The sequence below is a fragment of the Epinephelus moara genome, chromosome 22 (assembly GCF_006386435.1).
Source record: "Epinephelus moara isolate mb chromosome 22, YSFRI_EMoa_1.0, whole genome shotgun sequence".
NCBI classification, from domain to species: domain Eukaryota; kingdom Metazoa; phylum Chordata; class Actinopteri; order Perciformes; family Serranidae; genus Epinephelus; species Epinephelus moara.
Window position 1 is genome coordinate 37027933 of NC_065527.1, and position 16804 is coordinate 37044736.

At 39.6% G+C, this 16804-nt stretch overlaps 1 protein-coding gene across 1 annotated transcript in view; it reads right to left on the reverse strand.

Moving 5' to 3' along the window:
- Window positions 1-1686: 1686 nt before the first annotated feature.
- Window positions 1687-16804, reverse strand: part of LOC126383460 (semaphorin-6D-like) — a 481075-nt gene continuing 465957 nt past the window's right edge. The window contains exons 21-23 of the mRNA XM_050033965.1: window positions 16383-16633; window positions 3976-4107; window positions 1687-3577 (exon numbers count right to left, since the gene is read on the reverse strand). Of these exons, the coding sequence (XP_049889922.1) occupies window positions 2246-3577; window positions 3976-4107; window positions 16383-16633 (1715 nt within the window). The 3' untranslated portion in view covers window positions 1687-2245. The remainder of the gene's footprint in view (window positions 3578-3975; window positions 4108-16382; window positions 16634-16804) is intronic.

A 16804-nucleotide genomic window follows, 5' to 3' on the forward strand; every position in this document is an offset into this window, starting at 1 on the left:
ACAAATTTTTCCTGTCCATCAGGGTTCAGGTCCATCACTTTGGACTCATGACGACCTCTGACGACCTCTTCAGACTACTTTCTAATGAAAAAACAGTCTGTCTAAAAACTGTCTCTACTGTGGTCTGTGGATGATTCAGGGTAACTGGGACATTTTCTGGGCTGTCACAAACTCATTAACCTCCACTGAATCTGAGACACATACAACTGAAATCCAGAACTATCTGCATGGCTACATATCACCAGAGCAGCAGTTCCCACCCGTCCTCACTGACCTTGCAGTCAACACACAGCGGAAACTCAACTAAAACAAGGGTTATCTGTCTTTAAAATTTCTTTTACTGACACTGATGTTACTTGAAATTGAAACATATAACTATGTATACTGCAGGTTGTCATGCAGGTCATTTGACTCTTTGTCTTGCTACTACAGTAACTTTTGATGTTTATTGCTTCTTTTCTTTTTTGACAGAAAGTTAATAAATGTCTCTGATGATAAATGTACAGTGAAAACGATGGAAATGAACAACCCTTGTTCCATCCTGTCAGCACCTGAGGGGGGGCCACGACACCCGCTTTGGGAACAGCTGCACCAGAGGTAAGAGAGAAACTGTCTTTTTTAAGTTTAGGTGAACTGACATTTTAGTAAAAAGGCCAAACGCTGGTATACGTTTCATTCTGTGAGCTGTTTCTGCTGCTCAGGCAGTTCACCTGTTGTTCCGCTGCAGACTGTAAGTGTCCCGTCAAAACAAACTCAGCAGGTGATGAGAAAACTTTTGATAAACAGCTCCGTCACATCACTTAATTGATACCCTGAAATGAACAGTTGGCCTCTTTGATTAAATACAGTTTGATTTGATCTTTGACTTCTATTTAAACATTTTACTGATCCTGCGGTTAATAAAAACTCAGCTCAGAGCTTGTGGAGCTCTTCGTAGATGAAGTTAGATGCAAAAGAGAGGGGAGAGGGCAAATTAAGTCTTTTGAGAGCAGTTATTAATTCAAGGAAATCAATTCAGTAATTTGAACACACAAATTACTAAAGTGAAGGAGTATTAAGTGTACTGAGTGTATGAATTTTTAATTGGAGGGACTGATTTATCAGAAATCCTCCCTCGTTCACCTGCTGGGCTCCGTGGAAAACACAGCTCGATTAATGCTTCGTTTGTGGTTCAGATACCAATATGGTACAAAAGAGGACATTCATGTGTTTTGTGTGTACTGTCAGTGACGGCTGCTCTGATCTGGATCTCTGTGTCTGCTGGATTCTGACATTTCATACAGCAGCTCATAAAGCAAATCTCTCTTTGTCTCCTCACATTCCTCAAAGTGTTGCTGATGTGTTGGTGTACAAAAATCTCCATCTCCTGAACATCCCGTCATCTTGAAGCGTCGGACGTGATAACAAAACCTTCACAACAGTTTTTCTTTCTTTCTCCTTTTGGAGTTTTTATCACAGAGCAGAGAGAGAACCCTTCTGTCAATTTTTATTATCCGGACCAGATTCAGAGGGACAAACAGACTTCCAAAAGACAGGAGCAACCCTCTGGGCATTTCTGTTGGATTTCTCCTGTGGAAAGAAATCTCATCATCCTGGAGCAATGTCCAACACTCCCAGGGGTCCTGGACAGTTCATGTGGGGTTTGCCGCAGTCCAATTTTCTGCTTTTTTTTTTTTTTCTCCAATCTTTGCAAATTAAATCCAGGCCTTGTGCCAAGGTGCAACAACCAGGGACATTAGATCAAAGCGCTCATAAGGAAACTGCATTAATCAAGAATTTTTTCAGGCCACCTCAAGCCTTGGGGACTCCTTTTGAATCATTAACATCCTTCACCCTGCTTTTGGAATGTTTCTTAGACTCGTCTGAGCTGGTTTTGATCTGCAGTCTGTCGTGAGGGGAAAGTCGCCACAAGCGAGCGGCCCCGCCTGCCCGGAGAGATGAGTCAGAGATCTTGTTTATTTGTAGATCAGAGTGTCTCTGTGGCTCTGTTTAGGGCTACAATGCAGCGGTTCTGACTCAGATAGAGCGACAGGCGGCGTCCTGTCAGCAGGAAAGGAATCACAACTGAAGGGTTATAATGAGTAGTGATGGGAACAAACAGCTCTGAAGTCTCTTTTGTGTCTCTTCGTCCCATCAATGCTCTCATTTTGTCTTTTCTCACAGGCCCTGCAGACATGTCGGAGTGCTTTTTCTCTGCGAAGACTGTAGCAGCCATGTTAGAATGGTGCCACTTCCTCCCTCAGTCTCAGTAGTTGTATTTTCCTGCCTCTGCTACCGGTGATGTCGCCGTGTTTGGAAGGAACAGAGGTTTTGGCGGAACTTGGGGTTTGAGCGACGCCGTTCTCCGGACAATTGCTGCCCGCTGCACGTGTGGCCCTTCGCTGTAACTGTGCTGCCTTGTCAGGCAGGCGCTGGCAATGGACGGCCGCTGGCTCTCGCCATTGGTATCAGTACTCACATTAGCTGCTGCACTGGTGCACGGGGGGCCGTTGCTACTGCTGTTCGTGTTCATTCTGGCTAGAATGTGTGCGTGCTGTGGCCCCCGTTGGTTAAAGCTGTGGTGGCGGGGCACTGCGCCGCCCCCGCTGCCCATCTTGATGAGTGAGTGGCGCTGGGAATGGTGGCGTGCCACCGAGACGCTGCTTCCTCCAGGTCTCTCTAGAATCACCTGTTGCTGGAGCGGAGTTGAGGAGGAAGAAGAGGAAGAAGAGGGAATGGAGGTGGAGGAGGTTGGGTTGTTGGAGGATGAAGAGGAGGAAGAAGAGGAGGTGGCGGAGGATGAGGTGGAGTTTTGAGTTGGAGCGTCCAGGCGTTTGGGGAGGCCGTCCCTTGGCAGTGTGGAGGTGCTGTAATACGGACCTGATTCTGTCTCAGGGATCTGCTGCTGTTGATGGTGACTGCCGCCGCTGCTGCTGTTATTGTTTTGGTGGTTGCTATGGTGATGGCTGTGGTTGTAGTGATGGGTGCGGGTGTGGCCGTGGTGATTATTAGAATGATGATGATGGTGATGATTATGATGATGTCCTCCAGAGGAGGACGAGGATGCCCCATGGAACAGGGAGGACGAGGAGGTGGAGGTGAGGACCTTGATGCCTCCAGTGCCCGATGCGCTGACCTCATGGATGTGTTTGAGCAGCTCATCCAGTGCCGACACATCCACCACTGTCGCGGGGAGGGACTGCTGGGAGTGGTGGTGATGGGGGACTCCCCCACCTCTTCCACCTCCTGCTGCTGCTGCTGCTCGCTCATCATTCAAGATCTTCCTCTCCTCAGGGAGGTGCAGTGAAGTCGAAGAGGCGCCCGCTCCACAGGCCACTCCGTTGCTTAAACTGTTGCTGTGGTGATGAGAGAAGGGAAACACCTGCTGGTTCAAAGAGTTCCCGACAACGGCCATGAAACCCAGACTGGATCCGGAGCAGCTGGGCCCAGATATGGGCTTGCTGTCCTTGGCATTGTTGCAATTCTGGTTCTTCTCATACTGATGGTGCCTCAAGGCCTTCATGTTCTTGATGGGCAGCTCCGGGGTGGAGTCCGGTGTGGGTAGGCCGGACAGCTCTCCATCACCCTGAGATAGAGACTAAACAGAGGTCAGACCCATGGTAAGACACTTTAAACTCAAACAGGTCATCATTCTAAACTCCAAAAACACTACAGGATGACCAAAATTAGGTAGGCGGCATTTTGCTGCACTGCCCGATTTTGTTTTTATACTGCCAATGCTGAAAAAAAGACTGATTGGGCTTTCCTACAAATTTGCACAATTCCTATCTAAAAAGGGCTTTTCTCTTACTACGTTTTCAAGCACACGCTGAGATATCTCTCTTGACATCACTATGACATCATCAGGGCTATAAACTGTTTCCACAGACTGAGGAGGACTAACATGACTGGTGAACTGACCTTTCATATTAAATGTAATGACACTATTTTATCATGAACCAATCTAGGCTGCCCCTTCCGGAGGAGCCGCCCTACCTGGGAAAGGCTGAGGTCAGGGTCTCCCAGCGGCAGGCCCTGATGTCCAGGGGTGTGGAGATGAGGCTCCGCCCGGCCGTTGGGAATGAAGGAGCTGTACATCTTTGGGGTGGACACGTCCAGTTTGTCGTCCTGCAGGAAGACGAACCAAAAGAAGAGGAATAAGTGTAGTGTTAGTCTTAGCTTCTGCCTGAGGATAATCCATTCAGGGTGAAAGAAAGGATTCATCTTTTATATTTCATAATGTCTTTAAAAAAACATTGAAAAGTATTCACTGCGTGTTTCAGGGCGAGTTTCAGTTATCATATTCCACAGAGTTTAATGAGGAGCTGGTTTAGATTTCATCAGAGGGATCAGAGGTCAGCAGGAAGCCAGCAGCAGCTCAGATATTCACTTTCTTGCTCAAGGACACTTGGAAACAGCGGAGTTCATAATGAAACGGTCGATTGTAATGACTGAGTAAAAGACTGAAGTGAAGCTATTAACTTATCATGTACCCCCGAGTGAGGATGAATATTAACACAGCTGCTCAGAATTCTGCTGCTGATGTCGCCGCTTCTGAGCTGCTTCACGACAACCTACAAATGTGTGTAAACTGTAAGAACCTATAAACATGTTTAAGGCATTTGTGTGTATTTGTATTTAGTATCTTTGACGTTAAGTCTCAGCACTGTAATGCCACATTAAAGGTTTTAATAGGTGAGTAGCATGAGTGTGAGATAGCAATTTAAGTCTCTGCTAAATAATAAAGTTTCCTATCTATACTATTTTTTATCATAAAGCAGTATTTTCTATTACTTAATAACATAACATAAAAGCTTTCTTCAGCCCATCGGATGTTACAGGGTATCTGCTGGATCTTAAAGTATTAAAGTCGATCAGTCAGTTCAGTGACAATTAAGGCTGTCTACCATAAATATATATTATTTTATTCTTTATCTAGATATGTTAAAAAGTATCGCTATATATAGTAAGTATATAGTAAGCATTGTTGGTGGGAGCTTGAGATCTAAGATTTTTCATTGTCAACCACTGTTTCACTGTAATTGTACAAATCTCAATAAAGACATTTGAAACGGACTTTTTTTGTAGCATTTATTTATGGCAAACTAAACTACTATGACATTTAATCACTTTTTAAGGCAAATTTTACAACATTTTTATGACATACCATACCATGACCTTTTTTTTTTTCCTTTTCAGTGGCATGACATACTATGACATTTTTTATGGAAATTTTCATGGCATACTACACAATGACTTTTTATGGCATTATGTTTTATAACATTTTATGGCATGCAATACAATACTATACTATAACATTTTAATTCAAAACATATAGCAAACTATAATACGATATTTTTCATACAATTTATATTAAGTTATACTAAGACATTTTTACTCAAAATATATAACATACTATACTATGACATTTTAGAGAAAATGTTTTGCCGTACTATACTATAACATTTTTATTCAAAATATATGATATACCATACTATGACAGTTTTCATAAAAAATTTGTATGGCATACTATGCTATGACTATGACTCGACATACTATATTATGACATTTTTAACAATTTTTTCAACATACTATTCTATGACTTTTTACTAAAACTATACTGTTACGTTTTTAACACTTTATTCATACTATACTATGACTTTTTTTGGCAATCTATACTATGTCGTTTTAAACAGTTTTTGACATACTATACTAGGACTTTATTCAACATACTATACTATCACTGTTATGGACATACTATACTATGACTTGTTAAACTTTTTTTTTCTACATATAACACTGACTTTTTTCAACATACTACACTATGACATTTTTAACGCTTTTTAAACATACTATACTATGACTTTTTTTTGACATACTATACTGACATACTACACAATAACTTCAAAACTTTTTTGACGTACTATACTATGACTTTTTTCAAAATACAATACAATGACATCTTTAACACTTTTCAACATACTATACTATTACTGTTTTTGACAAACTATACAATGACATTTTCATTTGTTCTTCCTCAGATCATTCCTTCATTCTTGTCATCTCTGCATTCTGTAACAGTCAAATATATGAAATGTGCCTTTAACATGGTGTATACTGTGTCGCTTAACAGCAACGTCATCAAGCAGCGCCTGTTTTGATTTGAGTCTGTTGAGAGCGCACCCAGCACTGGTCGGACGGATACCTATGTGCTCCTGCTTTTTCTTTTGTTTCTCAACACAACAGTGATGGTTCTAAGTACGTGTGGCGACTATTCTGTTCATGTATGAAAATGTAGTAGCCGTACAACTGGGCTTGGTAAGGTTGGAGTGTTTTTAAGTTGATGTAAAAAATAAACGACGAGCATTTGTGAAATCCCACACTCATGTGGAAGTGAGTTTCTGCCTGTCGTCTAACTCCAAAGAGCTACACGGACCCAAAACCATTACAATTCGAAGGCTTCATCACATCGTCACAGCCATCTAATCAGTTCCACAACCGGAAAACCTTCCATCAGCTTCACAGAAAGCTATTTGTAAAGATCTTGTCCAAAGCACACCCTCATCCCACCTTACTAGCCAGCGTCAGCTCCCCTTTTCCTCTCTAGACTTCACGCTCATTCAGTGTTACCACGCATTGTATCCATAAAATGATAATAATAATAATGATAATACTATTAATAATAAAAGAGAATTTCCTTCTCTACCCACAAGTACTCTTCTTTGACCCTCCACTTCGTCCCAGTTTTTTCTAATGCAACTTCATACTTCCAATTCTGCCTCGTTCTCACTTCTCCACCGCTGGCCACCACATTCGCTCCCACATTTGCAACAGTCATAACCATTTCCTCCTCCCAGATGCTCGTATATCTGTCCCAGACAAGCATTAATGGACAACCTCCTGCCCCATGTTTATCCCCTTCTCTCATTCGTTTATCCTTCCCCAACATTTTGTAATAAACAAACTCAGCCACCCCCACCCCTTCGTCCACAACCCGCGAGACGTACCCAGTCTCTACAGCAGCCAGCCTTTTGGGGGCATGATCACATTCGCTTAACATGCTATTCATGCAGACACTCACCCTGGCCTCAGACCTGCACCATTTCATCAATCCGAGTGTCCCATATCCTCAAGTGCGGACTCTTGCTTTCCCGTTATTAATTACAGAAATTCTGACAATCGGCACCAGCCTCCGACCTTTCGACTGTTTACTTGGGTTGTCTCTTCGCACGGAGCCACTGTAACTGTTTATAGGCAGAAAATTCTTGACCACATTAAAATTCCAGGGTGCTGTCGTCTTTAGTAAACATCACACATATGCGCTATGATTCAAAACTTCCATGCACTATTGAAGCTCTCTTTGGGGCTCTATCCAAAGCCGAGCTCACGAAGAGACAGCTCCCCCATTCAGTCTCACTCCCGGGATCCCTCCTGTGTTCCTACCTTTGACTCAACACGTTCATCATCGTGCTCGCCAGCTACCCGAGAAACCCAGCCTTCATCCCTCAACCCTTAGTCTTCCATCCCTTCATCCCTCAGCCCTCATACCTTCATTCCTCACTCAACATCCCTTGATCCTTACCCTGTCATCCCTAACCTTTCATCCATCTGGCCCTTGACCCTCATCTCTGCTACCCTTCATCCCTCAACCCTGCGAGGGTCATAAGGACAGAGGGATGTCGTATGCTGTAAAGCCCTGTGAGGCAAATTGTGATTTGTGATGTTGGGCTTTATAAATAAAATTGAAATTGAATTGAATCCCTAATCCATTCGACCCTCGACCCTCAACCTTCACCCCTCAACCCTTCATCCTCTCACCCCTTCATCCCTCATCCAATCGACCCTTGACCCTCAACCCTCATCCCTCAACCCTTCATCCCTCATTCCTTCATCCATTCGACCCTCAACCCTCATCTGTTCATCCCTCAACCCTTCACCCCTCATCCCTCATCTATTCAACCCTCATCCCTTAACCATCATACCTTCATTCCTCACTCAACATCCCTTGATCCTTACCCTGTCATCCCTAACCTTTCATCCATCTGGCCCTTGACCCTCATCCCTGCTACCCTTCATCCCTCAACCTTTCATCCCTCATCCATTCGACCCTCGACCCTCAACCTTCATCCCTCAACCCTTCATCCCCTCACCCCTTCATCCCTCATCCATTCGACCATTGACCCTCAACCCTTCATCCCCCATTCCTTCATCCATTCGACCCTCAATCCTCATCTCTTCATCCCTCATCCATTCAACTCTCAACCCTTCATCCCTCATCCCTTCATCCCCCATCCATTCGACCCTCAACCCTCATCCCTTTATCCCCCATCCACATCCTTTCATTCCTAATCCCTCGATCCTCACCCCTTAACGCTTTCCTCAGATCCTATAATCCATCATATACAATAAGTCATTCAAAATCTTTATCTTATTGGTGTGGTCTTTGTTAGTGAACTATACTATGACAGTTATCGACATACTATACTATGACTACCAAGATGCCATACCAAGATGTTTTTTACCAAGATGTTTTTTACACTTTTCGACATACTATACTGTAACTTCATCAACATACTATACCATGACATTTTTAACACTGTTGTCAACATATTATACTATGACTTTTTTAACACTTTTCGACATACTATATTATGACATTTTTCAACATACTATACTACGACATTTGTAAAGCTTTCTTCAACATACTATACCATGACTGTTAACAACATACTGTATTATGACTATTTTTCGACATACTATACTATGACTTTCTTCAACATACTATACTAAGACATTTTAACACTTTTCAACATGCTATATTTTACAATGATGTGCTATGACATACAATACTATCATGTTTTAAACACCGTTTTTGACATACTACACTATGACTTTTTTTTTATAACTTTTTTCAACATACTATACCATGACTTTTTTCGACATACTATGCTTTGACATTTTTAACACTTTTTACCACTTACTATATTATGAGTTTTTTTGACACACTATACTATAAAATTTTACAACGTACTATACTATGACTCTTATCAACATACAAAACCATTACTTTTTAAAAAAAATTCTGACATACTATACTATGACTTTTTTCGACATACTATACTGTGACTTTTTTCCTCTAGTCTGCATGTCGAAGTATCCTTGGGCAAGATACAGAACCCCAAATTGCTCCTCACAGCTGCTCCATGGGTCTGTGAGAGCATGTGAATAGTTACTGAGTAGCAGTGTGTGAATGTGTGTGTGAATGGGTGAATGTGACTCAGTAGTGTAAAAAGCGCTTTGAGTGGTCAGAAGACTAGTAATGCGCCATAAAAGTGCAGGTCCATTTACCAGGTCAATTTACCAGATCCATTTACATACTATATGACTTTTTTGGACATACTATACTATGACATTTTTAACTGTTTTTCGACATACAGTACAATCCTATGACTTTTTAAACATCTTTTCGAAATACAATACTATGATGTTTTTTAACACTTTTGGACATACTATGATGTTTTAAACAGTTTTTTCTTATTACACGATGACTTTTTTGACATACTATACCATTACATTTGTAACACTGTTTTTTAAAACACTATACTATGACTTTTTTCTACATACTACACTTTACCTGTTTTGACCTTTTTCAACATACTTCATATGACTGTAATCAACATACTATACTATGACTTGTTAAACTTTTTTTTGATATACTATATTATGACTGTTATAGACATACTATAACTTTTTTGACATACTATGTTATGACATATTTAACAGTTTTCATTATACTATACTATACATTTTTTCGAAATACAATACTATGACATTTTTAACACTTTTCAACATACTGTCCTATGATATTCTTTGACATACTATACGATGATGTTTTTAACACTTTCTTCAATATACTATGACTGTTTTCAGCATACTTTATTATGACTTTCTTCAGCATACTATACTATGATGTTTTAAACACTTTTCGACATACTATACCATGACATTTTCAAACATACAATACTATGACGTTTTAAACACTTTTATTTACATACTATACTATGACTTTTTTCGACATATGCTATGACATTTTTAACACTGCTGGCGAAAAATTATACTATTTTTAACTTTTTTCGATATACTATACGATGATTTATTTTTAAAAAACAATACTATAAAGGTTTTTGATATTCTATACCATGACTTTTTACCTCTGCCAAGGAGGTTATGTTTTCGCTGTTATTGGTCTGTTTGTTTGTTTGTCTGCAAAATAACTCAAAAAGTTCTGAACGGATTTTGATGAAATCTTCAGGAAAGGTTGATAATGGGACAAGGAACAGATGATAATTAAAAATAAATAAGAAATTTTGGTGGTGATCGGTTGAAGCGAAGTGGATAAAATAATAAAATGGCGGGAAATCCGAGCTGCTTGGTGGAGGTCTGCACTCTCCGAGTGCTTTTCTAGTTAAAGCTGTTTTCGAAATACTATACTATGACTTTTTTCGACATACTATACTATGATTTTTAAGCCTTTTTCGACATACTACACAAAAACTGTTACTGACATTCTATACTATGATTTTTAACTATACTATGACTTTTTCCAAATACAATACTGTAATGTTTTTCACACAGTTTTCAACATACTATACTATGATGTATTTCGACATGCTTTACTATGACATTTTAACACTTTTTTTTATCATACCACATCATACTATAATATATTGAAAAAACTTTTAAAAACATCATAATATAGTATGTTGAAAAAAAAAACATTAAAAACTTCATGGTAATAGTATGTCGAGAAAAGTCAGTGTTGGTATGTCGACAAAATTGTTAAAAACGTCATAGTATAGTGGTTGAAAAAAGGCAGTACAGTATGTTGAAAAAATTGTTGAAAAACGTCTTGGCATAGTATGTTGAAAAAAGTCATAGTATAGTATGTCGAAAACAGTCAGAATATATTATGTCAAAAAGTGTTAATAATTTCATGTTGAAAACGTCACAATATTGTATGTTGCAAAAAGTGTTAAAAAGGTCATAGTATAGTATACTGAAAACAGTCAAAGTATAGTTTGTTGAAAAAAGCGTTAAAAATGTCATAGTATAGTATACTATCTTTTTTCATTACAATTGTCATAGTATAAAACATTGTTCAAATCTTCATGAAAAAACTATTATTTGTATAGCATGCCATTATGACATTTTTGCTAAAAAATGTTATTGCATACAATACTATGACATTTTTCATGAAAACTTTCATTGTAGTCTAAACTTTGCCACGCTTTGACATCGTATTCTAATATTTTGTCTTTTTTTGTGAAATGGCATACCATACTATAACAATTTGCATAACAATTACTGTTTTCATGAAAAATTGGTATGCTTTGCCATACTATGATGTTTTTATTTAAAATATATAATGTACTTTACTTTGACATTTTACAGGACAATTTGTATGGCATACTATATTATGACATTTTTGATACAAATAAATCATGGCATACTATACAATGACATTTTCATCAAAATATAAAACATACTATACTATCTCAGTTTTCATGAAAATTTTCATGGCATATTATACTATGACATTTTAATTCAAAATATATAGAATACCATACTATGACATTTTTCCTGAAAGTTTTCATGGCATCCTATATGATGACATTTTTCATACAAATTTTTATGGCAAACTATACTATGACATTTCAAGGAAACTGATTTGCTACTATTACATTTTTATTCAAGATATATAACATACTATACTATTACAATTTAATGAAAATTTGTACAGTATACTACACTGACATTTTTCATAAATATTTTATTGCATACTATACTATGACATTTTTCATACATTTTTTTATTGCATTATACTATGACATTTTTAATCAAAATATATAACATACATCCTCTCCCTCTGAGTCCCTCAGATTTTTTTGAAAATGTCAAGACTGAGATTCCTGTACTGAAGAGCACCAGAGGTTGACCATTTTCACACTTTTTGAAGATCTCTGCAGCACTCCATGCATTTCTTTTTTCTATATAACATACTATACTATACATTTTAATGATTTTGTATGGCATTCTATAGTATAACATTTTACAGAAAATGTTATGCTGTATGACATTTTTATTCAAAATATAAAGCATACTTTTCTTGGACATTTTTCATAAGTTTTTATGGCATACTATACTATTACATTTTTCATGAACATTTTTATGTCATACATCTAGACCACTCTAGACCACTCAAAGCGCTTTTTACACTACGAGTCACATTCACCCATTCACACACATTCATACACTGGTGGCTGAGGCTACCATACAAGGTGCCACCTGCCAGCTTTTAACACACTCACACACCGATGGAAGCATCATCGGGAGCAATTTTGGGTTCATTATCTTGCTCAAGGACATTTGGACATGCAGACTGGAGGAGCTGGGGATCAAACCACTGAATTTCCGACTACCACTCTACAGCCGCCTGCGGCATGCTATAGTATAACATTTTGAGGAACTTCATGTCAGACTATACCATGTAATTTTTCATGAAAATGCTTGTGCCATACAAAACAATCGAATGTTTCCTGAAAAAAAATATGGTACAACATACTATGGTATTTTTTCATAAAAAAAATGTATGCCATGCTTTGACATTTTTAATTGATTGATTGCTAAACCACAGTATGGCATTTTTATGCAAATTATATAGCATACTATACTATGACATTTTTCATAGAAATTCCATGCCATAGTATTCTATTGCAGTTTTCATTTTAAAAAAATGATACCATACTATACCATGGCTTTTTTCATGAAAAAAAAAAAGATGGCATACTTTACTGTTTTTGTTTTTTTCTTCATAAAAATGTTATAACTACAGAGCCCCTAAAGTCCCCAAAAAAGAAAAAAAACAAAACGAGATACTAACTCGAGCACATGAGATAATATCTTGTGCGCATGAGATACTAAAACGTGCGCTCGACATACAATTATTTCCCACGCTGAAAGCTCAGACAGGTCACTGTCTGAGTCAGTACCATGGCTGTGTACTATTTATAGACGAGGTTACGTTACAGCGCAGCCAGGCAGCATTGGCTCTCTGCCAAGTTTTCCAGCGCATCCGCTTGAATATCAAACTGTATTTTGTGAATACAAACTGTATGCTGATGTTGTAAATAGTACAGACTATAAACAGTAAGCAACATCTAAAATGATCCTCACTAATAACGAATAATGAATTATAATGTAGCCTAATAAATCTATACAGTGCGACCACTAGATGACTGCCGGCTGCTGGCCAGTCCAGTACACAAGACACACTGGTCTCTGTGAGCTCGTACATCATCTCCAGGGGTCCGTTTAGTGAAAACTCAGAGTCTGTTAACCCTGAAATGAGGGAAACTCTGAGTTTTCCGTTTCAAAAAGGGAGGTAACTCAAACCAGAGAAAGAGGGGTAACTCTAGCCTGTTTCAGAGAGAGAGGTAACTTAAGCTCTCGGTCAGTTACCGTAGTAACAGACTCTATGAACCTAACCTGGTCGGGACCAGGTTTTTCTCAATGAACCTCGAGTTTCTCTCTGTCTCCGCCCTCTTTCAGAGCCACACACTCCATTTGATTTCCTCATTCATTCAGTCAGCAGGCGAGTTTTGGCGTAGCCTAGTTCTGCCGTCTGTCATTTTAAAAAATCTTTAAAAAAATCAGAGTCAGTATATTAGAAGTCCATTAGGCACAGTAGGTGGCGACTTTTTTCACTAACATGGCATGTCCTTTTGATAACGATCCCGTGGATGAAGGTGCAGCATTACTGCGCAGAGAATTAAATATTCGTCGGGAGATGGTTATCAGACCGCGCATAGATGTTTTAGCATTTCCACACAATTATCTTTTTGAGCTGTACCGTTTCACGTCACAGTCCATCATCTACATACACAACCTAATCCGTCCTTACATTTGCAACATTACCAATCGTAGTCATGCTCTCACATCCCAGCAGATATTGTGTGTTGCGCTGCGTTTCTTTGCAAATGGAAGTTTTTTGTACAATGTCGGAGATGCTGAGCACTTGAGTAAGGCAACTGTATGCAGGGCGGTCAGAAAAGTGTGCTCGTTTTACGGGCATCTGCCTTCTTTCTGTTGGCTGAGTAGAAGTCTGTGTTAGTTTAAATAGGCTTAATTATTTAACAGAACATGATATAGATGAGAAGACATTTATGTGTGTGAAAACAGCATTATGTTGGGGATAAAACAACTGCACAGTCAAACAGCCACTTAATATTTACTTTACAATGTAAAACATGATCAAAATGAGGTACCCCCATGAGATTATGCCGAGGTCTTACCTGTTTGAACAATGTTTTTATATTTCATCCTAAGCTGCTGCCAAGTGCGCTTCTCCCCCGCGGGATTGCACCTAAATGAAATAAATTAATAGGCTACCATTCAAGCAGTTTTCCCCTGTAATATTATTGTGATTGCAAAGGACTACATTTAAACTTACGCATTGACCCGAGCAGCAATGTTCTCCCATGCCGTCTCCCTCTTTTTTGCAGCTGCAGCGGTGTTGCACTTCTTTTTGAAAACGTGTGCAATCTCACCGTATGAGCGCATTAAGATTTCTAATTCTAGTGGGGTGAAAAACGCAGCCCTCCTCTTCCCTGTTGCCATGCTGACTCGTCGAATCGGGGCTCCATTGATGCTGGCTTTTTGTAGTTGTGGTGCACGCGTTTAACTCCAGGTGAAACTACTCCGAGTTGATTAAACTGATTCAAATCAGCTGTTCTGGAACCGGAAACTCACGCACACTTATCAATAATTAAGGATTTGATTTGAAGTTATTTTATAATAACATGTAGTTATAAGAGAACTAGAATGTATTGTTAAGAAAATGAAATTTGATAACTAAATCAAGCCATTTAAGGAACAATATAACCCTGTCTGCAGGGACGAACGGACCGCATGATGGGGTCAAACGGATCATGTGCATAATTAATCACAAAACAAGCAAATACTTCATCTTAATGACATATAACACTCATTATGCTTCAGCATAGAAAAATGTCGGGTTTAAATCGGGCTCGGGCCCATAATTACAGTTAATTGGACGGGCCGGACGGTCCCGGATATAACGTGCACGGGCTTGGGCCGAGTCGGGCTGGATTTTTTGGGCCCGATCTAAGCTCTATTAGCCGCTCTCGTGGAAAGGAGGTCAGTTCCGGGGAACTCACATCCACTCGTTTCCCCTGAGCCGCCTCAAGAACTGCCTGCTCTCGCCCTGCAGCTACGCGGAGTCCCTCCTGATCAAAACGCCGCTCCACCTCTGAGCGCAGCAGGTCCAGGGCCTCTGTATGTAGTCAGGCAGGCTGCATATGTGAGACAGTGACCTGTCTGAGCTTTCAGCGTGGGAAATAATTATATGTCGAGCGCACGTTTTAGTATCTCGTGCGCTCGATTTAGCTTATCTCGTGTGCACAAGAGCTCGAGTTAGCTTATCTCGTGCGCACAAGATAGTATCTCGAGCGCACAAGATAGTTTTTTTTTTCTTTTTTGGGGACTTTAGGGGCTCCGTATATAACACGCAATACTGTGGTATCTTTAATGAAAAATGTATGGCACAATAGACTGACATTTTTCTTGACAACATTTGTGGCATTGTATACACTTACACGTATTTTATGACAATTCACCAGTCAAAAATGAATTATTTTAAAATGTATAAATATGCCTTTGATTGAAATTTAATAGAGGACTGTAGTCTGCAAGAGTAATAGATCATTGAAATTGGCAAACAGCCTACATAAACCTACAAACCTACATCACAAGCAGTTATCTTGTTTCAAACTGTGTATGTCTAGTCTGAAGTATGCTTGAGGTGAGCATATTCACACCTTCACATTGTGTCTTTATGAGTATCAGTTTATGTGTGGAAAATGTTGTATGCATGGATTTTCTGCATTGGCATGTTTATACATCTGGTCCCTGGTGTTGATAGTATATTTATGTGCACATGCAATGATGAGTATTTGTTGAGAGGGAACCCCTACATGACATCACCCCCTTGAAGCTCACCAAAGTTTCATAAATTACCTTTTATCAAAGTTTAAATTTTTCTGGTCCAATATTGGTTGTAGAATTTATGTGACCTCTTGGGAGTTATCACAAAGTAAGACTGTTTAGTTTTGCTATCTTACATAATCATATAGTAAATGTAAGTTTACGTGTGTTGCTGATGTAACCATTAGAATTTGAAGTGGCAATTAGCCCTAAAAGCGTATGAAAAGGGTCTTTAAAAAAGATCCTAAATTTAATGTCAGGATTCCTGCACACACCGTGGATTAGTTTATGCTAATACATTATTTCCTCATACATCTTCCCTGTCCAAAGAGTCTACCCACCTTCGGGTGTCCATCCAACAGTCCGTTGAGCTTGGCCAGGGATCGCAGGGATAAGGCGTGTGGCAGCGACGCCTCAGGGTCTTTTCCCAGCCTCCTCGCCCGCTGAGCGGCGCTGCGGCTGCAGTAACATGACACCAGGAAACCTGACAAGATGGCACCCAGGAAGAAGGCCACCAGCACACAGGCAATCAGCAGGGTGTAGTGGACATTAGCACTTGCACGCTGGTCCATCTCAGGAAGACGACGAACACCTGGAAGACACAAGTGGAGAGGAAAAAGGGTTATTATTACATCTTTTTCACTACTGCCAAGGGGAAGGAGTCATTATATCCATCCATGTGACCAACATATCGTCAAGGCTTCGGGTGATGAAGCTGGTACAAAAGATCAAATCAAATGACAAACTACAGCTTTCTCTGTGG